General features: G+C 48.3%; 2 protein-coding genes across 3 annotated transcripts; one reads left to right on the top strand and one right to left on the bottom strand.

Annotated features, from left to right (window-relative positions):
• Nucleotides 1-6,144: 6,144 nt before the first annotated feature.
• On the bottom strand, nt 6,145-11,694 carry TOR1AIP2 (torsin 1A interacting protein 2). Of its 2 annotated transcripts, none has more exons than XM_064720131.1 (6): nt 11,535-11,694; nt 10,603-10,803; nt 8,697-8,996; nt 8,252-8,566; nt 7,739-7,903; nt 6,145-6,982 (listed from the first exon to the last, which is right to left on the bottom strand). In XM_064720131.1, exons 2-6 carry the CDS (start codon nt 10,634-10,636, stop codon nt 6,222-6,224), a joined length of 1,575 nt encoding a protein of 524 aa, XP_064576201.1. In that variant the 5' UTR covers nt 10,637-10,803; nt 11,535-11,694; the 3' UTR covers nt 6,145-6,221. The 2 variants fall into 2 exon arrangements, with proteins under 2 accessions (XP_064576201.1, XP_064576202.1); XM_064720132.1 differs by having other exon boundaries at nt 7,805-7,903; nt 11,535-11,691.
• Nucleotides 11,695-14,624: 2,930 nt separating this feature from the next.
• Nucleotides 14,625-25,381, top strand: LOC135451191 (torsin-1A-interacting protein 1-like). Its single transcript, XM_064720140.1, has 6 exons — nt 14,625-15,048; nt 15,270-15,338; nt 18,177-18,278; nt 19,189-19,248; nt 21,690-21,749; nt 22,869-25,381. The coding sequence occupies exons 1-6, from the start codon at nt 14,655-14,657 to the stop codon at nt 23,660-23,662; spliced, it is 1,479 nt and encodes a 492-aa protein (XP_064576210.1). The 5' UTR covers nt 14,625-14,654; the 3' UTR covers nt 23,663-25,381.
• Nucleotides 25,382-26,427: the final 1,046 nt, after the last annotated feature.

The raw sequence follows: 26,427 nt of genomic DNA, 5'->3' as shown, positions 1-26,427 counted from the left end.
TTTGGGTTGGAAGGGACTTTAAAGACCATCTTATTCCTCCCCTGCTCCAAGCACTCTCCAACCTGGCCTTGGCCCTTCCGGGGATGGGGCAGCCACAACTTCCCTGAGCACCCTGTCCCAGGGCCTCACCACCCTCACAGGGAAGAATTTCTTCCCAATATCCCATCTCACCCTGCCCTCTGACAGTTTCACCCCATTGCCCCTTGCCCTGTCACTCCATGCCCTGAACAAAACCTCCCTCTCCAGCTATTTTGGAGCCCCTTTAGGCACTGGAAGAGGCTCTCTGGTCTCTTGCCTTCTCCTTTCTGGGTTGCCGTGCTGGTGGTCAGAGGGCAGCTTTTGGCAGGATGCTGCCAGTGACCGTGTGGCACAGCTCGGCCCCACCGGAGCTGCCCGCCGCGATCCGTGGCTGTGCAGAAATGGCATCAGGTGTCCCCGGCCCGGCTGCTGCCTGCCAGATGTGCTGTAATTAGTGCGGGGAGGCGATCGAGCCCTCAGCGCTCTCTCAGCGAGAGTTTCAGCCTCCCGGTGGAGGGAGGGAGGAGAGGGAAGGACAGGGATGTCAGCAGGGGCACTCCTGATCAAAGCTGTCTGCCGGCATAGAGGGGCGAGGGGAGGGGAGGAGGGCGCGATCTGCTTCTGACCCAGCCGGGAAAATGAGGGTGAGGAGCGCTGACAAAGAACGCGGTTGTGCCTCCAAAAGCAGGGAGGGGACAAAAGCTTCAGTGGGCTCCTGGCGGTCCTGCCCTGCTGCAGCCCCGTGTCATGTTCCTCCCGAGCCAGCTGCTGCCCCGCAGATAAGAAAAATTGTGGAGGGGCACGGAGGTGGTGGGAGAGGCTGTGCCTAAGCACGAAAAGGGGATGGCTGGCTCCAGCTGAGCGAGTTTCAGCAGTTTCAGCTCAGTTTCAGCGTTTGATCTTCTCCAGCCCCTGTGCAAAGCCGTGTTCGAGAGGAGCCCTGGCAGGCAGGAGGAGGCAGCACGGATGATTTGCAGAGGATGATCTGCCTGTGAGGCTCTGCAGGAGCCTGACAGGGCAAATCCAGGTGGCCTCCAATGCTCTCCCCTCCAGGGCCCCTCCGTGCCCCTCTCTCCTGACCCTCCTTGCTAGTCCTGCTTTCATCTCCTTTCATCACTCCCGAGCCTCCCGTGCTCACAGGGCTGATACAAGTGCAGGGTGGAAGGCAGAAGGATGGTGTTTAAAATGCTGCTCTTGCCATTTCACATCCTGGGTTCAGGCAGTGTGGTTGTTTCCTCGAGGTGCAGAGGAGGTTTTGAGTACTCTCAGCCAATGTGGGAACAAGGATATGGGAGATAAAGTAGTCTTGAGACACCCCCAACATTAATCTGTGTCTGGAAAGGTTTGGTAATTCAACTGATTAAATACATCTTAAATCTTGTTGACAAAGCCACCACAACTTACTCTCACCCTCCTACTAATTTCCTATCCAATTCTCTCAATAAAGTTTTTTTTTTTCCTGCTGTCTTTATTCAGACCATAAAGTAAAGCTGCCGCTTTGCAATTGGGCCAGCTGGTTCTGCTGTGGGATAAGTTGTGTGTGAGCAGGCTGAGCCTGGCCTGTGCAGCAGCCTCTGTGGCCTTGCATGCACAGAGGGGCTTGCATCACAAGGGGCTTTCCCCTTGTTGCTTTCCAGTTTCACATGTCCTACTAACAGAGAGCAGGTCTGAACTGCCACCAGGCAGTGTTTAAAGATTCAGGAGTTTGAGGATCTCCCCTGTGCTATCACCCATGGTTTCATCCCAGCTGTCTCTCTATAAGTTTTCCATCATAGGATGCCAATCCTGTTTGGGACTGATTCACACTCATCCCCTGGCCTCTAGAAGTCTCCTGGGATTATTTCAGCCTCTTGTTTCATTGGATTTGGTTCCATCAGCCAACAGGTTCCCAAAAAATCTCCCAAACACAATCAAGAGGGGAACCACAGGCCTCTGGAATGGAGAAGCTATGGTTTGTGGCTGCTGATGCATTCTGCTCCCAACTCACCTGTCACAGGTAAGCAGCTGCCTTCTCATGGGGAAAGTCTTGGGATAATAATTATAGAGGTTGAGAGTTAAGAAAGATGCATGTGGGACTGGCCCTGTGTGTGCTCCTGCTGCTGCCCAGCCTGCTGCAGGGAGCCTGCTGCTTGCCCCAGAGCAGGAGCAATTGGACTTTTCTCCCTGTGTGAGGAGGAACCTGTGTGGTCCAGGCACTCTGCAGACACAAGCTGTGCCCGGGACTGTGGCTGATCCTTGTTTCTACTGCTCTGGGCAGCCCTGAGAATTCAGCTCTGTTAACACAGAGATCAGGGGCTTCCTTCAGCTCAAGCTGTCATTGTCTGGCCAGGTCTGCTGCCCTGTGGACGTTGCCATATCCTGGTTTTTGTTTCCCAGGGGATGGAGCAGACCTCAGAGGACTGTGAGCTGTGTGAGCTGTTTCCATCCCTTGTGCTCTGCTGTCCTGGTGCCTCTGCACTGGCTCTTGAGTGCCCTCAGGAGGGATGTGCAGAGCCTCTCCTCAGCCTCAGCACCACTGCACAGTCCAGCTACAACAGGGAGAGGCCAGGGGGATGCCTGCCATGGCTTAGCCCCCTCCCTCTGTGGGGAACACACTTTTAAGCTGCATTCTTTGAGCCTTTTCATGGACCCATGTCCCACAGGCTGAGGCCAAGCTCCTTTGTGTGATTCCTTGTCCAGCTGCTTCCCCTGCAGAGGCTGAGGTGGGAAATAAAACCAGCTTCCAGCTCCCAATATCTGCAAATCTCAATTACAATGGAGGTTTTGTGGGCCAGAAAGTGGCCCCCGAGGGAGCAGCCCTGGGGAAGGTTGAGCTGCAGACGAGCTCTCAGGAGAGATGTGGCTGAACTGGGTTCACTCCTCCTCCTCCTCTTTGTGCCCTGCCTTCTTCCACTTCAGCCCGTGCTGGTGCAGAAAGGTGAGGAGGGATGTGGCAGGAATGTCCCTGTCCCTGACCACTTGGGCCACTTGGCTTTAAACGCTGAGGGTGACAAAGCTGCATCAGCTCCAGGACAGCAGCACGTTCACAAGGATAATCAGCACTGATTTTTTTGGTGGAGCAGACCAGGCTGGCCTTCCAGGGCTGGTTTTACCCCTGAGTTGTGTCCTGTGTAATTTTCAAGGTGATTTTTAGGATTGTTGAACATCCTTTCCTGCAGAGATTGGGACTCAAAAAAACCCCACCAGTGCACCTTTCTGCCTCTGAGTTTGTTCTGCTGCTCTCTTTGGATTCTGTTTTGGATTCATTTGCAAGACTTAAAAAAGCAGCCTGGTTTTTGCATCAAAAACCAGCATTGCTGTACCTGGGGACACTGGATTTTCATGTAACTCTGTGGTGTAAGACCAAATCTCCTCTGGCATCAAACAGGAGATGGGTGATGTTTACTTCTGGCAATCAATCACATGGACATCCATGTGAAGGCAGGTGCCATTGTTATGGCTATTGTTGTCAGGAACTGAAGAAAATCCAAACTAACAGGGTAAATCCTTTCTTTTCCAAAGCTCTCTCTGTTTAGGCTAGAGCTGGGCAAAGTAATTTATCACAAAAGTAAAAGTTTGAGCGTGCTGAAGTGGTGGAATATCAAGTGGAACCAATCTGTTGAAATGAGAAATATTTGCTTTTCCTGTTTCTGAAACATTTCAGTTGTCAGTGGATTTCAGCTTCATTTATTATCATTACATATTATGCAAACCCCAGTGTACTTCAGCCAGGGTTGAATCCAGCAGCTCTTTGGGGGTTTGTTTTTAATTTTGCCTCAGTTGAAAAAGCTGCAAATATCTGCCCCAAACAACTGAGAAAAACGTTGTTAAGAGTTTTTCCAGGAAAAGCAAATATTCACTTTGTTTGCACAGCTACAGCCCTGACCTAAAGAAAACTTTGCCTAATATGATGATCTCTTTAGCTTAATGAAAATAGCTGAGAAAAAAGAATGGAATACTCCATAAAAGTCAGACTCCAGTCTCACTTTGCTGGCTTCTTTCACAATCTCACCATTTATTTTTAAATATAAATCCTGTTCCAGAAGCAAGCAGATATTTGTCTTTAGAAGGCCATAAAAATATCTCTGTATTGGAAGAACTCAGGTGGGTGACACTTTCAGCCTTTGCATACCTGGGCTATGCATTGCAAACACAGTATGCAAAATGGAGAGAGAGAACATTAAAATACAGATTTCCACCAAAATACTGGCATAGCATGATTAATGCTCTGCTGGTCCTTACATCCACACCCTGCAGAGCAGGATACAGTGATTTCTCTCACCCAAGTAGTGTACAGCAATAGAAAAGAGGGAGAGGAGGAAGCAATCTGCATCTTGTATCAAACCATGGGCTCCAGCAGGTGGTTCTCACATTTAGCCCAGTGTTTATAACAGTTAAAAAAACCCTTGTGGTATCTTGTCTTCATGTCCCAAACCAACCAAAAAGTCTGTTCTTTGAACAAATAACCCTCCCTCTTCCTTCACTTTGTCCCCTCCTCCAAGTTAAGGGCCACTAAGGTCCTGGGACAGGTCAAGGCACACGGCAGGGGGGAAGAAGAGACAGGCTGTAGTTTTTGGGGTGCAGGGCTGCACCTCCCCGAGCCCTTGGTGGGGCAGATGAGCAAGGCACTGTTGGCAGGAGACGCATCCCACACCAGGGTCCAGCTGCTGTGAGGAGCACCCTGATGTGCAGCTGCTAAAGAACACTGTGGTGCTGTGATTTGTTCTTGTTCGGACAGAGCCTGGCTCTGCAAGGCCACATCTGCTGCAGCTGCTCCTTCTGCACAGGCACGTGGGGCTGGTCCCTGGGGCTGCCCTTGGCTTATCAAAAATGCTGTGACCTGCACCTGCCCCTCCAGGTGCTCCTGAGTTGGCTGCCCTGCCCCACAGCACTGCAAAAACACAGTGTGGGGAAACCACAGTGCTTCCAGGACTTGGATTTCTCTTCCTAGGATGCAGAAGTGGAGGCACAGAAAATTTGTCAAGGAATTTTAGTGTTAATGGCAGAGATTTGGTCTTTACCAGCTAACCCAGCTCTGCTCCTACTTGCTTTGGGAGGTGCCAGAGCTCCATCTGCCTGGCAGGGAGGCAAATGTACCCTTGGAGGGCAAGGACCTGGTGTGCTACCCTACATGGTTTGAAATACCAATGTTAACATCTGCATTCATCAATAGAAGTCACCTGGGGAGAGGCTGGGACAGGCTGCCAGTCCTGCACACAGACCAGAGATCCAGAACAATCTGTTTTGTGGGACCAAAGCTTCAGCCTGAGGAGTCACAGCCTCTGTGTGGCAAAGGGATTGAGGGGACTTGTTTTAGAGAGACAAGCATTAAATTACATTGTATTATTCACTTTTTCACCTGTGCAATCCCTTGAGGCTTCACACTATCACAGTGGCAGCAGTTTCACTGCTCTCTGGTTCTGGAGCTTGTTCTCTGGCACGTGGGATGCCCTCCTGGGATCCCTGCCATTAGGGTAGTGTTCAAGTGCTGACAACTGGAATTTCTGGTAATTGATGTTTAGGGGATCTCTGAATTGCAGGTTTGTCTGAGGATCTGGGCTTTGCCTGGTGTCAGTCAGGCTGTGCCAGTGGGACACTACTGGAGCTGACAGGTAACAGCCCTGACTGGCAAACTGCATTTCTTTTTCAAGCATGCCTTCAAAATGTTGGGCCTTGAGGAATTTGACCTTTCTGTGTTCCAGCAGCTCCCTGGATAAAATATGTTGTGAGACTGATGTGCACAACTTCAGCAAGCTGAGGGGCAGGGAGAGATGAAAGAGCTGCTGAATCCCAGCATCTTTCTGTCATACTAATTGTGAACATTATTTGTCTCTTTCTTGATAGAAAGGCTACCTGCCAGGTCCTGTTTTCCCTCCTGCATCCCCATACACTGATGTTCCTGCCAGGTCCTGTTTTCCCTCCTGCATCCCCATACACTAATGTTCCTGCCAGGTCCTGTTTTCCCTCCTGCCTCCCCACATGTTAGTGTTCTCCTGTGGAACTCTAAAACACCCCCTGTTCCCATCTCCCAGAAAGAAGTGTGTGTATCACCTCCAGGACTCAGCTGCCCAAATATCCTGGATCAACTTGTTCCTGTCAAACTGTTCCCAGGAACCTACAAGGAACAAACTGAAGAGACGAAACACCGGTGGTGCCTCTGCCTGTACCAGAGCCAGCCAGGAGCATGTTCCCAACCCTCCTCGGGGCTCTGGCCTCTTTTGTCCCTAGGCTTTGGCAGAGCAGCCCCGCTCCTCGATGGTCGGCACGGGGTGAATGGGCAGGACCAGGTGGGAGATGCGGCTCCACAGCCCGCTCAGCTTGTCCGAGTCCATGCGGTCGTAGGAGCCGGGGCTCCTGGCGCCGGTGAACTTGGCCCAGAGGAAGTCACGGACCCTCTCCTCCACCTGCTGGAGGCTGATGTGGCTCTCCAGCACGTCCTCCTCCAGCAGCACCGTCAGCAGCAGGGCCACGTCCTTGAAGGCGGCTCTCTCGTGGTCGCAGTACTTGTAGAAGATGAGGGTGGCGCCGGCGGGCAGCAGCTCGAAGCGGTGAACCACGGCGGCCCGGCGGCCCGCCTGGAACGCCTGGCTCAGCTCCGAGTCCACCTGCAGCTTGGCCAGGTCGCTGTGGAGCGCGGCCTTGCCGCCGCCCTCAACGTGCACCGTGCTGCCGTGCACGGCGGCCGCGTAGCAGTCGGCCAGGCGGGCGCTGAGGCAGCGCAGGGTGCGCTCGGAGCGGCGCGCGGCCGTGAGGATGATGATGGCCGGCTGCGAGGGCTGCGACGCGTTCAGGTGCTTGCGCAGGAACTTGCGCCCGCGCAGCCACAGCTCGGGGCTCTGGCCCGGGAAGCTGAGCTGCAGCAGGTCGAACTGCGCCTGGAAGGCCTCCAGCGTGGGGTTCCTGCGGGGCTGCTGGGAGCTGGAGGTGGGGCTGCCGAAGCAGAATATGCAGAAGCCCAGCACTATGAGGCCCAGGATGAAAAGCCCTGTGCAGCAGGGAGAGACACAACACGGGGAACAGCAGTCAGTCCCAAGTGACCCGCAGTGACATGCTGTAAAGTGGCTACAATGGCTAGTTCTCCCCTCTCAGAGCTGCCCCCTGCACTAGGAAAGTGGAGCAAGTTGGTCAGGAAAGGTGAAAAGGGCTGCAGGTCCCACTCCAATATGCCAGGTGAGGAGGCTGCAGCTCCAGGGATGAGGGCAAGGATTGTGCAAACCTTCCTGAGGAAATTGCAGCTGCCCACAAGCTTTCCTCTTTTCCCCTTTCTCTGTTTTTTTTTTTTAGGTTTGTGGCTGTTCAGAGCACCACATATGGAGGTGTCTGACCCAGGTAAAGTGCTGCTTTCACTGCCCTCCTCTATGCTATGAGTGAACAAAGGCCACCCTGCTTCTGCTCAGAAAACAGACACAATGCCTTGTGTCCCTCTCCAGGCAAAGCAGAGTCTCCTTCTAACAGGAGAAATGTGTTGATGCAGATCAGCATCATTGCTCCTGCTTAGAGCCCCAGGGCTGGGGAGAGGGACCCTCAGCACAGCAGCCCCCCAGAGCTGCCAGGGCATCCCAGGGCACTCACAGCATGATGACCACAATATGCCAGCTTTTGAGGCTGCAGAGCTGCAGGGGAAGCTGCCACTATAGGCATGAACTGAGCCTGTATTTAAGGGGATGTTTTTTCTTTCAAACCCTCAGAAGAGGCTGTGAAAGGTCTCGAGAGAGAAGAGTAATTAAATGTGCTTTATTACTTGCTCCTGGAGGATCAGTGCCTTCTGGTCGATGAGTAACATGCAAGGGAAGCTTCTTTTCCTCACCTTTCCACAGGAGGGACTTTTTGGCCTTCTCCTGCTCTGTGTTTTGGGTGGTGATGTTCTGCAGGGAGGACAGAGTCTCTGGTTTTGGGGCTGTGTCCCCTGCAACAGGAGAAAAGAAATGTGCCACTCAGTGCTGAGGGAACAGGTAAATGGAGCTGTAGTAAGCAAAGGAGGAGGAAACACTGCTTTGGGTTAATACTGCCCTGAGTCTTGGCTCTCTCCTCTGGGGCTGGGCAAGGAGAAAGACAATGCAGAGTGCAGTGTGGCTTCATGCCTTTCACAGCACAACAGGAACCAAAGGCAAGAGAAAGAGAGAAGCCAAATAATTTCTTATACCTTACAACTCCAGGGAAGTGACAATGGCTATGAGAGATCTCATCCCATTGCTCTAGTGCCAGTGGGAAATATAGGAAGTGGAAGAGCAACAGTGTGCAGCCCCCAGCTCACCTTTTGGTCTTTTCCTTAATGTGCCTTGGGACTCGCTCTCCTGTGTTTCTTGCCCTCTGGGTGCCTCTGGCTCCCAGTCTGGGACAGTGGCACTGCTGCTCTTCTCTGCCAAGTGGCCCCTGGCGACATCTTCCACACCAGTCACATCCAAATGTGTCACTTCACTGCCAGAGCTCCGTGCCTTGCTTGTAGATGAGGCATCTTCCTCTGCTTTGCAGAGACTTTCACACTGCCCAGTTGTCTCCTCGTGCTCCTGTGGTTCCTGGTGGACAGGGCTGTCTCCTTTGCTTTCCACACTCTCATGGCCCAGCCCAGCTGTGGGGAATAAAATTCACAGACCTGCACTTCGTCTCTTTTAGCCCAAGAACCAGGAGCCCTTTCTCCTGCTCTGCCTCCTCTAAGGCAAGGCCCAGGTTATCAGGCCCAAGGGTGGGGAGAGACTCACCTTCATCCAAGTCCTGTTTTTCCAGGGGTCTTTCTGAGACACCTTCTCTTGTCTTGTCAGACTCTTCTGGCAGCACTTCAATTTCCTGGGCAGATTTCTCCTCTAGTGTGGGACCAGCTGAACCCAGGAGTGTTGTCTCTGCCCCACCAGCAGCTGATTCACACACTGCAGACTCCTCCTCTGGTTTGCAGGATGTCTCAGGCAACCTGCCTGTCCCTTGGTGCCCAGGTGTTTCCTTGGTGGGCTTTTGGTGCTCAGGATGCTCTGCTGTGCTCCCCACCTCAGCCTGGGCTGGTCCAGCTGTTGGGATCAGAGTTCACAAGCCCAGTGAGCCACACAGGAGTCAAGAATGCTCAGTGCTTTACCACCACCCACACAACTCCCAGTTCTGGCTCTGCAGAAACGTTTGCCCCCAGTGAGATGGGAGAGAACAGAGTGACCAGAGGTGAGAAAACTCTTGGGTTGAGTGAAGGGAAGGAGGGAATCAGGATGCAAAGGCATCACTCACCACCTCCTGCAAGCAGACTGATGCCAGGCCAGTCTCCCAGCAATGGCCACCTTGGAAGCCATCCCCTTTCTCCCTTTCTGTCTTTGTCCCATTTTTTTGTTGCCAAGCATGATGCTGTATTGTGTTCAACAACCCCTTTCCCACCTTGGGTCCCTGCTCAACCTTCTCCCCACCCCAGGGTATTTGCTGGGCAGGGACAGAAAGCCTTGATGCTGTGTTCATCAAAAGCCAAAACACTGCTCTGTTTTCAACATTTTTTTCTCTAAGCCCACAAATCCAAGCCACAGACCTTACAGCTGCCATGCTAAAGCTAACTCAATCCCAGCTTGTGTCCTAGGTGGGATGGGCAGGCAATTCCTTCCTTCAGTGGTAAAATATGTTACCACATCTTCCACAGACAGTGGATTTTCACAGATAGTGATGGATTTGAAGAATTCCTAAGGCTGTTGTTGAGTACAGTTATGCCAATGCACTTCAAGCATCTGTCTGAATGTAAATGATAATTCTGCTCATGTTCTGTCTCTGTTTTTCTGTGCTGGAGCTGCTCTCCCAAAGAGCTATGGCAACATTTAATTAGAAACAAACACTGGAGCATAATTCAATAGAGAGATCCTGCAACTGAACAGCATCTGTGACATATTCTGACTCTCACAAAACCAAAGTGCAGCTCAAATTTCAGGCACTATTTGTGAAAAATTGCTTATGAATGATCAAGCACTACATAAATGATTAGGCTATAATTAGAATAAACACTGATTAAAAGGGCGAGGAACTCCCTTCTAATTTGAAAACAGAGAAAAAGCTGCACTTGTCACTTGTCAGAACATGATTTTTACATTCTTTGTTGCTGATTATTACAGTGACACTTCTGACTATCTAGGACAGACCTGAGCTGGGGATGGCATCGCTTTATCACTGACACACTCATAGGTACTAGTCATAACAAAGCTCCCACAGAATGTAAGTACACGGTAGAAACTGAAACATGAGGAACTTGGAGATATCCTGCTGTTCAAGCTGGGCACAAACTACTCCCTGCCCTGCCTCTTCCACAGTTTTTCCAACCAGAGGTGGTGGAAAACTGGTTTATTATTTAAGCATTTGTAGATGGGAAGCACCAGGTTGTAGGGAAGAAAGCTCTTCCAGTCTGGATCTATCTTTTCAGCATTCCTTGTGCTGCCATCTTGGGACACAGAGTCTAAACCTGTCACAGATCAGAATCTAAAACTGAAAGTAACTTGTTCATCTTTCACCCTTTAAAAAATGATGGCAACTTGCTTTCCTTGGCCTGGAAAAGATGGGATTCTTTAACTGGTTTGTTTTTCTTCTGCACAGGTTTCTCATGTCACTGGCAGCAAAGGGATTTTCCTAGATGGAGCAAGCAAAGGATTCACTTACCTCCAAGCAGATGCACTCTCGGATTCTCTTCCATTTTCCTTTTCCCCCGGAGCTCTGCCTTCTGCACGGTTTGGTTTCACTTTCTCGGACGTTCATAGGGAGCTGTGTGTCCCTGCTGTTCCGGAGGCTGACCGAGTCCTGCCCTCCTCACAGCCACCATCCCGTCCTGCTCCGGCCAATTCCAGCTACACGCCCACAAACCTGATAAGCAGAAACACCGTGAATCACGGTGGGGGAGGCTCCTCCTCCGTGATTCCCAAGGTGAACATGGGAGGATATGAACCTTCAGCCCGTGGGCTGTCAGCTATTTTGCTTCCCGTCCGAGCAGGGGTTAATGCAAACCGCATTTATCGTGGGACATGCCAGGGGGGTGAGGCACTGCTGTCTCATCCCACGGACGCCAGGCCGGAGTGTGGGGCTCGGCAGGCTGCCCCGGCAGCTTTTGGGGCTGGTAGCTCGCAGCCAGGCCGGCACGGAGCGATGCCCCTGCTCCTGCTGTCGTTCCCCCTGCCTGCTTCCAGCGTGTGGGATCGGGAGGCGATGCGGCAGAACCACCCCGCGGACCCGGAGCCGCAGCCTGAGCGAGCCCCGCACGCCTCCAGCCAAGATTCCCCCGGCTAAAGCCCTTTGGGACGGGGCACTGACGGAGCCGGGCTCGCCGGTGTCACCCAGGCTTTCTTGGAAAACTCCCAAGAAACTTTCCTCGCTGGAGAGCGGTCCGTGCGGTTTTCCGCACAGGAATCTCCAGCCCAGCCTCCGAAAGCAGCAGCTTTTCGGCACCGGGGGACCCCTCGGCCCCAGCAGTGTCCCCACACACGGTTCGGGGCTGGGGGTGCAGTCGCTGCCCCGCCGCCCGTCCCTCCCTTCCCTATTCCCGATGCTGACGCTCCGGTAGGAGAAGGAAATGAGCAGAACAAAGTGGGGCCGCTTACCCAGGCAGGTTCGGAGCCGGTCAGGGCGGCGATCAACAGGAAGAGGCCAGCGCTGGCCTTTCCCCTTGCCCTCCGTCCCAGAGGCCCTTTGGTGGCAGGGCACCAGCGCACACCCTGAATGCTCCGCTGGAAACGTGACGGTGAACCCTGCCCTTCCCTGGCTCCCGGCTGCCTGCTGGGAGCTGTAGTTTTCCTCCCCGCAGTCATTCTCGGGAGCCTTCAGGAAACATTAACTTCCTTTTTTCGGCCGTGTTTCCGCGACTCTGTGGCTGTGCGCCTCTTTTCAGGCGCTCTGCATGACTGGCGGGTTCCTGCGTTCAGTAACAGTGTTGCTGATTTGAAGCAAGGAAATGATAGTGAAAGGAGGGAACTGGTTTGAGAGTTGATTTAGGAAAAGTACTACAGGAAAGGTAACCCAAACACATAGGTAGCAAAGCCCAGACTGGAAATGTCACATTTCCAGTGCAGGGAGGCTGGGGAGGATGTGATATGGAGGGTTTTCAGCATCAGCCTGGGGGAAAGGGATGCGGAGCCCACCCAGCGTCCCCAGAAGTGGGGAGAGGCTGCAAAGCAGGGAAAGGTCTGAGAATGTGTGAGTCAGCCCTTGGCTTCACTTAGGCAATGCTTTTCCCAAAAAAATCCTGTTCTAACTCGTGGTGCCTGCACGGGGGCATGTATAGGCATGGGAATGTTCCAACTCCTTCCCTATTCCTGCCCAGGACACGTTTCATGGAAAGCAGCAGCATGAAGCACTCCAGGGGAAAGGCAGCAGCACAGGGAGCAGCAGAACAGAGACAGCAATGCCCCTGGAACTCAGCTTGCTGCCTTTTCACAGCATCCCCAGAGGAGCCCAGCAGCAAATGGCTGAGACAAAACACAGGGAAAGGCAAATGAGGCAGTGCTGGAAAGGAGGGGGCACTGAGTGGCTGGGACTCCTCAGTCTGGGGAACAGAGGGCTGACAGGGTGGATGGGACTAACGTGTTTGATTTGTTAAAAAACTTCAATTTTACTGAATTTCCCTGCCACACTAGTATTGGAGGCACTTGTAAAACAGGTAAGAGGTTGGGTTCAAATGGGAAGGAAAAAATACTTCTTTATTTATATATATACATATTATATATTCATAATATCTATATTTATATACAGTAATTGTTCCTGTATGGAGGAACACTTGCTGGCCCAGGGAGCACAGAGGCAGTGTCAGAGGGGTCACTAAAGTGTGTGTGCCATGTTACCCGAGGTGTCAGCATGTGCACAGGCATCAACACTGACACTGCTCATGTCAGGAAGGTGGTGAGAAGGAGAGGTGTGCTGGCCACTACACCTCATTTCTGACAGTGGCTTCCTCTGTCACCCAAAGAGCCTGGGAGGGGACAGTGGCCATGGCAGACTCAGCACATTCCCTTGTCACAACCAACCTCTCACCAGGTGCAGCAGAGGCTGTAAAACCAGAATGGAAAAGCAGGAAGGAAAAAGTCAGCATGGCTGATTCACAGGGGCCAAGGTCACCTTGAGGGCCCTGCTCCTGGCTGCCATCAGTCTCACACCACAACTTGATCTCCCTCAGTAAGGAACAGCCAAGGAACAGCAGGGAGGAGCTGCAGGTGGCTTCATGGAAATCCAGGTATTTTCTATCCCTCTGTCCCTGAAGCCATCCAGTCCCTTCAACACAGTGTTTGGGGCTGAGGGGCTGCCCTTTCCATGGAAGCACAAGTGTCACAAAACTGGTGGCAAGTGTGTGACAAAATCAGGGGGTCATTTCAGCCTCTCCAGGTTGAGAATCTGGTTCCCAAAAAGTCATTTGGCAGGAAAATTAGCTGGCTGGCCTAGGGCATGACATCATCACAAAACAGTTACAAAAAAGGAAAAAGGATCTTGCCATTGTTGTGTTGATTTTCTTTTCCTGATATGGTATTTGTTACACCTTCTTTCACTTTTGCTTTAGAAAACAATGCTCAATGTGTGTGTTCTGCTTTTAGGACTGAAAAGAATGACAATATTTAATGCTGGTACAGTAGGAAATATGTATAACTTATTTCACAAATATTCACTTGCTTTTGGGTGAAATTGCAACATTTATGGTGTGCTAGTAAAGAATTTAGGGTATTTTTTGTTTTGAAATCTTTGTACAGAGAAGACACAGGAGTGGAGGCTGAATGGCACTTCCCTCACCCAGCCTTCCTGCTGGATTGCACAAAGTGCCAGGCTCTCCTCAGGGACCGGACAAGGAGCAGTGGCCATAAACTAAACCACAAGAAGTTCCACCTCAACGGAAGGAAGAATTTCTTCACTGGGAAAGGCTACCCAGGGAGGGCATGGGGTCTCTCTCTCTGGAGACATTCCAAACCCGCCTGGATGTGTTCCTGTCACCCGCTCCAGGTGACCCTGCCTTGGCTGGGGGGTTGGACTGGGTGATCTCCAGAGGTCCCTTCCAAGCAGAACAATTTTGATTCTCTGAATTTGTAAAAGGGTCTCTATTTGCTTAGCAACTCATTTCCAAGCTGGTCTTGAGTTGCTAGGGAGGGAGTGTAGAGGAGACCTTGTAGTCCCATCAAACTGCATCTTGAAAACTTCCAGTCACGGGAACTGTACCACATTTTTACTACAGTTTTATCACATGCCTGGGTAAAAAAGCTTTATCAAGAATGCAATCAAACGCATTTTAAAAGTCCTGTTGCCAGTAATTAATCGGAACAAACAGGTAAGAAAAGTGAAATGCCTAGTGAGATATTCCAGATCTGATTCACCAAAATGATTCCCACACTAATGAACAGAGTGGTGCAACGTTATCAGTGCCACAGGATCTCATGTCCCTCGAAGCACCTCAAGTTTCCCCTCTCTGCTACTCAGCTATTTGTGCTTATTTTACAGACTTTTCTGCCTCCGAGAAATGCATACCCGGCTTTGTCGCGACCGGTTCGCACACAGAAAATACCGCGGAGGGGAGTGAAGGCGCCGGGCCCGGACTGCCCTCCGGGGCCGCGCCCGTCCCGCATTTTTTTCACTGGGGGGCAGCAGCCGCGGGGCCGCCGGGCGGGCGTTGCAGGGGCCGCTCCCGCCGGGCCCGGCCCGATCCCGGTCCGGTCTCCGGCGCGGGCCCCGCGGGCGGTGCCGGGGCCATGGCGGACCGGCCGCGCTACCACGTGACGCCGCGGCGACCGCTCCGGGCGCGGGCGGAAGCGGCGGACGCGGGTCCCGCCCCGCGGGAAGTGAGGCCCGCGGAGCCGCCCCCGCCGCCGCGGGAAGGCGGCAGCTCTAGGCCCGAGCAGGCGGCGGCGGGCGGACGGGGAAGAGGCCGGGGTAGAGGACGAGGCCGGGGCAAGCGGCGCGGCGCGGCGACGGGCGGCATGGTGAGCAGCGGCGACGAGGAGGGGGCTCCGGCGGACGGCCCCGGGTTGGCTCCGCCGGACGGTTCCGGGCTGAAGCGGCGGCGGAAGAGCCCCCGGCTGGCGGCGGCGGCGGCGGCGCGGCCGGAGGAGCTCGGGGACGAGGTGGACAGCGCGGGCCTGCAGGGTGAGCGGCGCGGGCGGGCGCAGCGGCCCGAGGTGGATCATGTGGTTGAGGACGCGGTAGGGCGGCGCGAAGCGGGGCGGGCGGGCGCCTTGTGGTTCCCCTCCGGGGGTGTTGGGACGGGACCGCGGGCTCCCGGTGAGCCCGGTGCTTCGGGAAGGCTCTCAGGCCGGTGGGATTGAGCTGAGTGTCCGGCCGTGCCCCTCACCCGTGTCTCGTTTCAGGGGACGAGCATCACTTCGGGACCCCAGACTCCCTGACGCGGCCCCCTATAAAAGCGTACAGATCGCCAGGTAGGCTCCGATCCCAGGGCTGCGGAGGGGCTGGGATGGCCCTCGCTCAGGGAAATGGGGATTATTGGGTTTAACTCCTCGGCAGGTGTTACTGTGGCGCGTAGGTGAGGAAATCCCAGCTCTTACCCCACAGAGCAGGGATGGGAGGAGGAGCGATCCTTTTCAGCAGGGCACGCTGGAACCCTCAGGTGGCTGTTTTTACCCAGTGTATCACTTGGAGCAGTACTTACCACAGTTTTTAAATTTTACTGACACTGCTTGGTTTTGAAAGGCAGGATTTAAATAAGGTAAGCTGCAGGAATCGATCCCTGAGTGGCTGTGTTCCTTACTGGGAGCAGCATTGTTTATGAGGAAATGCAAAACTGGAGTTTTCCTTCCTTTGAAACACACGGATGCTCTGGGACCAGCTCCTGGGCGCTGGACTGGACAAGCTGCTGTGTTAGCACTGTGTGGAAGCCACTTGTTGCTTTGGTTGATGAAACTTGTGTCTTTCTCCGAGCTATAGAAACATGCTAACTCAGTGTAACACAGTCATGTGGCTTTAGCCTGTCATTCCACTAGGAAGCTGTGAATAAATTGTATTTCCTTCCTCTTTTCTCTGTTTTGGACTGTGACAGTGCTCAGGGATGCATTGGGCTAGCCTGAGACAGTTCTCCGTTCCCATCTGTGTTTTTGTCACCAGGAATTGCCTGCCTGTATTCTGCTCCAGAAGCAGAATTTCCAGGAGGCATAGGGAAAAAAAAAATATCTTGTTTTGAGGAAGGGTATGAGTATTTCTTTAGGCAAGTACAGAGGTTTGTCTGTGAAAAAAAGCTCTTGCTCCCACATGGTGGCTAACAGGGTATGATAGGCTCAGTGTTTTAAACGTGGCTGTGCTGCTTCAGGAGATGCAGCTGAGGGTTGGGTTTTTAATTAGATGGCTCTAAAAATGAGGCTTCTCTCCCTCCCACCCTCCCCAGCTCTTAGCAGCTGTGGTGGATTATAGGCACAACAGGTGTAAAAGTATGATAACAGACTCTAATTGTTTATATAGCAGCAGAGGATTAGTTTCCCCCCCATCTGTAGATGTGCAGTATTTTGCTTTTCCTGCAGAGTTTAGGGGGTGGTCTGTGAGGCAGGGCAATAAGCAGGCTGGGTTGTTGGGGGAGCAGAATTGTTCTGCTTCCCTGAGAACAGAATGGAAGCAAAACCACACCCTGAGAAACTGGCTCCTGGCCTCTGCTGAGAGGTTTTAAATACAGGTTAGGCAACTTGCCTGGGGAGCTGGAAAGTTTTAAGAGCTTTAGGAAGAGCTTGCAGAGTTTTAAAAGCCTAAAACCCCTGCCTAGAATCAGGGCAGCCTCTAGATCAGTGAGCTGAAGATGCGTGCTAGCAATCTCCATGGAAGTTGTCTTACATTGACCTTTCTTTCTACAACTTCTTAGAAGTCTCTGTAACACAAAAAATAGTGACTGATGCCAAGAAGGGGAGAGGAATTAAGAGCAGGGAGTGCCTGAGTAGCCCTCCTTAGATTCATAGGTATTTTTGATCTTCTGGTCACAATTACTAGGGAGATTTTCATTGTAAAACCTGGGTACATAGTGAAATATTACGGATATGTAGTTTGGCATTCCTGAAAATAATTTGGTGAGGATCTTTGTGGGAAATCAGTCACTTAACAGCTTTTTAAGATGGGTTTGGAACATAGGGCCCCATTAACCATGTGGAAACACTTACCTGTTGCACTTACCATAGTTTAAAACTTACAGCTTTTTCCCATTTTTTGTGGTTTGGATGGGTCTAGTGGTTTTGTTTTTCTCCTTAGTATGTTTGACATACACTGGTGTGTGAAACTGCCAGAGCACATTAGAAAAAGGCTGTTTGCTTAGTTGAAATAAAATTACCAAACACTAGGTGGCAAGCTGTGCATTGCCCTTGGCATGTGGTACAAGAGCTACAGAAACCCACTGAACCCCAGCTGGTTAAAGAGTAAAAGGGCCCAGAGTGAATGTCAGAAAAAAATTACACATTGTATTCTTCCCTTTGCTGTTTGCTGATGCTTGATAGCTGTGCCACAATATATGTTCCCCAACTGTTCTACAGCTTTTTATTCCATACCTGAGCGTTTTCTGGTCAGCCCCTTGGTTCTGGGGTTGCACTTTATCCTTTCCTGCATTTGGTTTCCCAGCCCTGACCTTTGCTCTGTGACCTCTGATATCCTGCAGGGTTTACTCTTTCTAGTTAGTGACATTAACTAGGCTGGGTTTCACAGCTGAAAGGCTCTGTAATTTGGCAGAGAGCAGAAAAACGTTGATTTATATTCTTCTCACCTACCTGAGGGGTGAAATTGGGTTGCTGTTATGGATTAGGAGAGAATGAGCCCTAACTAAAGGATGGCTTGGGCTCCATTAAAAGGGAACTTATTTTCTGTGTTTGCTTCTGCCTCTTTTCCCCTCTGCCCAATGCTGCATAAGAAAGACGGCACAATTATTGTTTGTAAGTGGAGTGCCCAAAGCTGTGGAAAAAAACTCTCTATACTCCCATGCTGTTTAGAGTCAATCCCTTAGTATAAGGAATTTCTTGGCTCCTGGTATTCCTATTTTTCAAGCCAAGAACTCCTAATTTTATTTTTAAGAAGCATGGGGTGGTGTAGACAGCTGTATTTCTAGTGAACTCAAATTTACCATAAGCATTTCAAGTTTTAGTTGCTGTTTGTTGCATTTTAAGAGAGTAATTTTTGGGAGTTCACAACTTGGAAAATCACTGATTTAGGTCATGGATGTTCCAAAACTACAACTTGGTCCTTCAGATTTATGATGTTGCCAATCCTCTTTTTATTCTTTTTTTTGCTCCTGACAGGTGGGACTACAGTTTACTTTGAAGAGAATACAGTAAAGGAAAATGCAAAGGTTCATGATAGTAACAGAACTGAGAGACCAACCATTTCTGCATCATTAAAAGGTAACAGAACTGAGAGACCAACCATTTCTGCATCATTAAAAGGTAACAGAACTGAGAGACCAACCATTTCTGCATCATTAAAAGGTAACAGCTTTTATCAGCACTTCTTCCATGGTGTAACAAATGATTGCTTAAATGTATTAAAATGACAATCATTCAGTTCTTTTAGAAAAGGGGGAAGTTTTTGAGTTGAAATCTGAATGGATGAAAAAAGGTTTATTTAAAAAAAAATAAAGTTTCAGTGTGTACTCCTGCCTGAGCCAAAGTAAAACTTTGGATGTTAATAGGATGATAATCTGCTTGGGTGAAATACCCTAAAGTTCAAGAAAAGGCAGATTTCAACTTTGATAAATATCCAACTGTGTGGTTTTTCAAAAGCAAAACAGAAAGAAGTTTTTTCCCTGCTTCAAAGAACTTATGAGAGTGGATCTTTAATTGCCTCAGGAAAGAAAAACTAAAACTCTTCATGTTCTAAAGAGCTGAATTATCTTTGACTTCAGCAGGGGGAGTGACTACACCAAGTAATTTCAAGGTGAGGGAGCACTTTGCTCATTGCTCTGAGATTTTTCTCCATGTGTATTGCAGAAGCAATGGGGAGATAAAATGAGAAAAAAAAGAGATTATTTTTAGCCACAGAAGGAAGTTACAAAAAAAAAAAAGAAGCCATAAGAAGAATGATTTGTCATGTGGGCAAAAGCCTTGGGGTGAAGGGCCAAATTAAGCCCTTTGTAATAGATAAAAGTAACTTTCAGAGAGGCCCAAGAGGCTGTGCTGCTTTGACATCACAGCATATCCTCCTCCTCCTGATTAGCCTTGAGGATTTCATAGAAAGAGCCAGAAGCATGTGTGGCTGTCCTGTTCTGAGCTCTGATGAGGGGACTGAGCTCTTCCATTTGTGCTTTGCTTTCAGAAATAAAGGCTGACTTCCTTCAGAGAAATCAGGAGTGCTTCTCGACTTCTACACCACAGAGTAAGTAAAACAAGAGAACCTAGTCTTTCCCTGTCACTAGATGAAGAGGACAGAGTTATTTTCCTTTCCTCTGCTTCTGGCTTTTCTTGTGCCCTGGGACACTGTCTGGGAAGATGGGCATGCACTCAGGAGGCACATTCAGACAGAAACTGGAGAAGGCAGCATATTCCAGTCAGAGCCTCTCTGTGAGGTTATTCAGCTTGCTGACCACAGAAAATGCTGCACTTTCTCTTTCATTTTTCTTTCTGGAGTTGACTCATGGGACAGTAAGTGCAGAGCATGGAGTAGGGGCTTTGTGGGGTAAGCTGAGGAGGGGAACAAAATCTTTATTTACCTTTTGGTGGCAGCAAACGTTAGTTTGTACACAAACCTTCCCTTTTATCCTTTCCCTGAGAAGTGGTGGCTTGCTGTGCTGTGATTGAATTAACTGTCCTATACTCTTGAAAAGGAGCAGCATTTTTCCTTGCAGGCAAAATCCAGTCTGCTCATCTAATGACTCCCTTTTGGGGAATTTTTTTTGCTCCCTTCCTGTTGGACGAGTGCTTGAAAGAAAATATTCTGAATCCTTAGTAAAATCTTGGTCCTTGTTTCTATCCTCAGCAGGTATAGATACAGATAAATTAAGTTTTGTAAATCAGATTTCAGTCTGAAGAACCTGCAGGGTACTTGTTTCTTTTTGGTTTTGTTGTTTTGGTTGTATGTTTTTGTTTTTTGTTTTTAACCACGGTGCCATCAGGAAGAGAAGTTCATCTTGTGGTAGCTGCACATCTGTGAAATGCCTTTGAAAAATGAATTTATAAAGAGTTCTATCTTGTCTGGTAGTTTTACTTTTCTGTGCCTCTCCAGGTGCTGCAGGAGTTGTTAGTTATGTGTAGGGTGAAGAACTTTGGAAGACCACTGAAAACTCTGAAATCTTTAAGTTGTCTGCAGAAGTTAGACTTTCTGAATTAAGCAAGACAAAATTTACTGGGTCTTTGTGCAAATTGTGCTGTAAACAATGCACAATTCTTAGGCAGATTAAGATCTGTTAATTGAATTATTTTTTCCTTTAGTGCATGAGTTACAGCTGTCACCTAAATATGAAACCTGCTCTGTGCAAACAGAGCTGGACTGTGATGTGTTGCAGAATTGAGGTGATTTTGAGCTGTTAACTCTTAGAAGATTGAGATAAGCTTAGCCAGGACAAGCTCCATGGCTGTGCCCTTTTGGGGTGGGGGGTTGAAATTACAGAATAGGGCAGTTCATTAAGCCAGTTAAGCCCCAGCTTAAAGCAGAGCTGCTTTTAGCACCTTCTGCAGTTACATTCATACAGAAACAAGGTTATGGAGTTTATTTCAGTGTCTTTAAATAACTGCTGCAGGGCATGTTTGTTCAATTTATTCTCAATAGTGCCATTGACAGTCCTGATTTGGTTATATATTAAAGAGCCTTCAGCTTTGAACCAGTTGCTGTTGAACAAGGAGCCATAAATTGTCCTGTCTTTTTAATTACCTGGCTAAATGTAGAAAACATGCTGACCAAAAATTGCACAGTATATATTCACACTGGTCTCTTGGGAAAATTGTTCATAACACTTTATGGATAATGCCTCTTGTACTTTGCTGTCTGAGCCCATTTAAATAGACCAAAAGTATATTTTGAAGTTGAAAGCTTGCACTTTGCTTTAAAGGCATAATTCATCCCAAGAAACTGACTACTGATGAAGCAGGCCTCAAACTCAAGCCACATGGAGAGGGAAAACAAGACTCTGCATTTAACATTTTGCTTTGTTTTTTCTATTTAGGTCTTCCATTATGTTGTTTATCTAGTGTGTCCATTAATTAAGTTTCCATTTTTATGCCTCTCAAATTCTTGAGCAAAATCAGGAAACTTAATTGGTACATGGGATCCTTGTGCAGAAAATAACAGCTTGTTAAATCTCTTCCATTTTATCACCTTGTACTTGAAATGGAGTTTTATTTGCATAATTCTTCAAGTGTTGAAAATCTTTGGGGGTGATTTGTGGTAGGCTGGGGACTTGTGCTTTCTAGGCAAGGTTGTGAGGATGGCTTGGGAGCTGGCATTTGGCAAAGAGCAGAGATTGAGATTTGCTCTGACACTTGAGTGAGACTTCTCAGGCTGGTGACAGTGCTGAAGGTGTCATTTTCCTTGTTCAGGATGATTCTGTTGAGCACAGTGGGGAGAATGATGAACTGAAAACCCTGAGCTTGACCCTGCCCCACCTGGGATGAGGTGACAGCCTCACCTTTGCTCCAGCTTAGCAGGACTGGGTTTGGTTCAACAGGGTGCTTTGTTACCCTTCCTGTAAGCTCTGTGGAATTTTGCATGTAAAAGTTTTTGTTGAAAATAATGCAGTTTGGTGATTTCAACTCCCTGCTGGAAGATGGGTCATAATGGTTGTCTTAGTGTTCTTCTCACGTTCCTTTCTTATTTCTTAACAGGCAGAAGTAAATCTCGGTATCAGTCCAGTACAGAGAAGCAGTCACAGCCTTTGGCCAGAAGTAAGACTTCTGCTTTCACTTCTGTTTCATGCTTGTGTGACATTTAACCATTTTTATGCCTTTCCAAGTGTTTCAGTTCCTGGAGTTGGTGTTAAGCTGAAGGTCCTTGCTAGAACAGATGATTTGCTTGCTGGGACGTGGCATCAGCATGAAGGAAGGAAGGGTTGTATAATGGATAACATTTTCACCTGAATTTCAGGTCTTTTGTCTGTAATGTTTACAAGATTAAGACTGAGGCAGGGCTAGTGTGATGTTATTTAACTGTTGTTGTGTTGCTCTCCTGATAAAAGTTGGGGTGTAAAAGGGGAACAAGAGTCATGCAGTTCTTCCTGTTTCCAGGAAGATTGGTGTATTTTGTAAATCATTTTACTGAGAACAGAATCCTTTTCTTGCAGTGCTGAAACAAGTGTTAATTTACCTGTTCAAATATGAAACCAAATCAAAATATCTGATATTTGATGTACATTGTTTGCTGTGTGTACTTTGTGAAGCTCACTGATCCAAAGGCCACAACGTTCTCTGATAGTGTTGACCACCAGTGTTTGAGATGCAAAAATTGCTGCAGGAACTATTTTTATCCTAAGGGAATAGGAAAGAAAAATAACACAGGAACCATTCTGGTGCAGCCAGGTTTTCTGTAGGATCTTTTCTGCAGGCCATTAATAGGGAAGAAGCTTTGACCTTTTTCAGAACCATTTTAAGCTCTTAGTTTGGATTTTACTAAAGTAAATGGAATATTGATGAACTTAAGAGCTCCTTTTTCAGAAGAAGGTCTAATTTAGTCTCAGTCAATGCGGGAATATGTAAAAATGCTCTTTTTTTTAATGTTGTCACTTCACAAAGTAGCTTGAGTTCAAAACTGTGTTCTCTGTTTTGTGGTTTGTTTTTTTTTTAACTAGATCATCTTTTCTATGCTCTTCAACTACTGTATCTGTATTGGGAATTGAGTAATTTCACTGTTTCCTTTCCTTTCTTAACTAGATCTTTTCTATACTCTTCAACTACTGTCCCAGTATTGAGAATGGGATCATTTCACTGTTTCCTCTTGTTTTCCTTTCACTTGTTGACTTCTGATGCCTTTTAAAACATTTTCTTCTTGTTTGCTCCCTCTCTCTATAGAAGACAGCGAATCACAGAATGGATTTCACAAGATATGGACTTTGTTACTGGTTCTGTTAATTTGTGTCCCACTGCTTTACATCCTGTGGAGTGGGATTCAAGGTGGAACCTCCTCAAGGAGAGATGCTGAAATTCTGCAAGAGTTTCGGGCCCGGATGGAGAAACTAAAAAACACTTACCAAAGCCAGGACCCCAGACTGTGGAGGAAAGCCCGTGTGTCCCTGGAGAAACGTCTCAACTCTTCCCACGAGCATCTGGAGCCTGCTATCCTGCTGCTCACAGCTGGCCAGGAAGCTGAGAAGGCCCTGAGGTGCCTGAGCAACGAGATTGCCAATGCTTTTGCCTCGTCCCAGAACGCCACCACCATCAGCATCGACGGCGTGGACAAGGCCGTGCTGGACAGTGACATTGTCAAGCTGGAGGTGGACACAGAGCTCAGCTCTGGCTTCAGTGAGGGCAAGAAGGTGGCAGTGGTGCATCGATTTGAGTCGCTGCCTGCAGGCTCCACCCTGATCTTTTACAAGTACTGTGACCATGAGAACGCAGCGTTTAAGGACGTGGCCCTGGTGCTGACAGTTCTCCTGGATGAGCAGTCGCTGAGAAAGAGCCTCACCTTCCGAGAGGTGGAGGAGAAAGTCCGGGATTTCCTCTGGGCAAAGTTCACCAGCTCAGATGTTCCCAGCTCTTACAATGGCATGGACACAGATAAGCTGAGTGGACTGTGGAGCCGGATATCTCATCTTGTGTTGCCTGTTTGGCCTGAAAAGGGCCTCCCTCTAGAGGGGTGCACATAAAAGTTGCTGGAGAGCACTTGGGAAAGGAGGAAGACACAAAATGTGTGTAGCAAGGCAGAGCAGGGAGGAACTTGGTGTGGCTGCTGAGCTCAGGCAGCAGCAAACCAGTCCTTTCTGTGCTGAGCCTTTCCACCAGCTGGCAGAGTTGTTTCTGTCAAAGCAACTGGGACTTCTCCAAGTAAACTACAGGGTGTAAGCAAGGAACTTGTTGGTAAATTGTATTCAGTGGTGCATTCAGCCTTGGTATCCTGGAGCTGAGCATTGCTGTGCCTCAGTTCAGAGTCACAAACCTCTGAACCCGTGTTGAAGCACTGTTGGCTTTGCTGTGAGGATCCTCCTCTGGTGGTGCATAGAGCTGGTGTCACATTTGACAAGGTAATAACAATGTAAAGCCATCACCTTCATCTCCCACAATTGCTTACTTTACTTCTAACATAAGAAATAAACTGAAAATGGTGATTAAGTGATGTGAGTCTAAGCACAAGCTTCCTCCTGATCCATTGGATCACAGCATAAGTGTCAGCTATCTCTGGCCACTTGCAGAAGTGACCTGTGGAGAACCTTTCAGCAAGCATTTCTTCTTCCTTACATGAGCCTGCCCCAAACAGTTCTGGGGAAAGAGAAAAGATGAGGTACAAAGGTTGCTTAAATTCAGTAGTAAGGTCAGTTAAATAATTCCTCAGTACCTCTTTGCCTGGCTGCTTGCAGGAGTTCTCTACTCTTTTTCAAAGTTTTGCAAGTCGTAAAATTTGGATGGAAGTGATAAAATGTCATCCCCATGTACAGACTATCTCCCTTCCAAACAAAACTTTAGGAAGACATAGTTTATTTCTCCTTTTACTAAGATCATTATTTTTGCATTGAGAGAATCTATTTATTTGTGGTACTTGATATCCTAAAAAAATAACTTCTTGTATCTGTGTATTGCTGCCTGCTTGCTGTATAAATTTCTAGCAAATAACAGATTTGCAGAGCATGCTTTTAAAATGTTTTTTACTCTCTCATGTCAGGAGTTCCTCACAACAAGTACCTGTTTCTATTGTTAAATACTTTGGGTAAAAAAATAAAGAGAATAGCAGCACTTCCATTTCATTGCTGTTGCTTCATGCTCTGAGCTATTGGTCCATGTCCATTTGGTTTTATTGAGTATGAAGGAATGTGTGAAGATGCTCTCAAATTAATAGGATGTTTTTGTGTAGCATCTGAGAGATTTGGCCCATCCTTCATTCACAAGCCCTTTGAACTGTCCTGTTGCAAAATAAAAATAAAAACAAAAGCAATTTCAACAGGAAAACCTGTTGAGGAGCTGGAGCTTCTGGCTTCTTTCTGCTAGGCAAGGTTGGGGGTGTTAAGAGAAATTGACCAAAACCCAAAGCAAATAAAAGAGCAGAGTTTGGGAGACACAGAGCTGTGGTCACTTAAAGCAGAGCTGGATTTGTTCTAACTATTGAGAGCCAGCAATGGATAATGCTTCCTATTTTAATGGGTAGAAATAAAAACAGTCAGAAGACATGGAAGTGCTGTTGTTCTGGATGTTTAATAGCTCAGGAAGGAAAAGATGGCATTTACATTTTGAACATTTCACTGGACAAATGCTTTTTATTAAAAAAAAACAACTGTGACTCATTTTCAAATTTGTCCTCATAGCATATTTGTTTGTATATTATGTAAACTATTTTAGTAATGATTCAAAATAAACATACTTGTTTGATTTATAAAGCTGTTTTAAGACTTGCCCACTGAATTTTAATTGGTCACACCTTTTTCCCCCCATGTTTAAATTGCTCATTCACCTTTGACCAACTACAGATGCCTAAAATACAACCTTTTGCAAAATTCAGAACTTTTAAGAAACTTGAGTGGAGTGGCAGATACTGGGATGCAGATGCATGTATTTCATAACATCAGGGCTTTTTTTCTGCCAGGGAATATGTCAGGAAGTGGCTGTGAATTATCTTTACTTGGTGTTCTTGTCCTGATTCCCCAGCTCTGATTTCAGCTGGAACGAAAGATAAGATATGGTTCACTTGTTTCATTAGCCCCATACAAGAGTCAGTAGCTGACAAAAGGGATGACTTCATCCTTGTTCCACTCCCTGCTGCATGTTCTGTACTTTTGGTGTACAAACCAGGGCACTGTGAACTGATGGGAGGGACACTCTTACTGAGAAGTAACTTTAAAAAAAAAAATCAGAACTGGCCACCACAAAAAAGAAGACAAAGTTGGAGACTGCACACATATACAATTAAAATATATTTAATACAGGTCATTTTCTGTTTCTAAAACTCCTCTTCCTTGTAGGTATTAAAGAGCTGTATTCCTGGTTCAAGAGAAAATAGGAAGGTGTCTGGAAACTGAAGACTTCATGTTGTTCTAGCCAAAGGAAAATCTTTTTGTTGTTGTTGTTGTGAACTGTGGGGAAAGCCTACAAAGCTGTACTTCTAAATATGTTGTGCTGCTTAGTCTGAAAAAAATGAAAAACAAGATTATATAGTCCTTCCATAGGAGGGGAAAAGGCTCAGGATTAGAAGACTCTCCCTGCTCTTGAAGCAGCAGGGCCTTCTGTAGCTGATTGTGGCTTTGTCCTTAAAAGGCTCTCATTAAATATCCACAGGTAATTAATGCAGATCTCATCAAGCAACTCCTACTCAGCCAGAGGTGAAGAGTAATGTCTGTCTGTGTTCCTCCCAGGCAGCTGATTACTATCCTCCTGGTGTAATTATTTCATTGCCTGGGGCAAACGGAGCCATTTGATGTTTTCCAAA

The sequence above is a fragment of the Zonotrichia leucophrys genome, chromosome 8, assembly GCF_028769735.1.
Source record: "Zonotrichia leucophrys gambelii isolate GWCS_2022_RI chromosome 8, RI_Zleu_2.0, whole genome shotgun sequence".
NCBI classification, from domain to species: domain Eukaryota; kingdom Metazoa; phylum Chordata; class Aves; order Passeriformes; family Passerellidae; genus Zonotrichia; species Zonotrichia leucophrys.
Note: the sequence above shows the minus strand (reverse complement) of the source record. Positions and strands in the feature narration are given on the sequence as shown.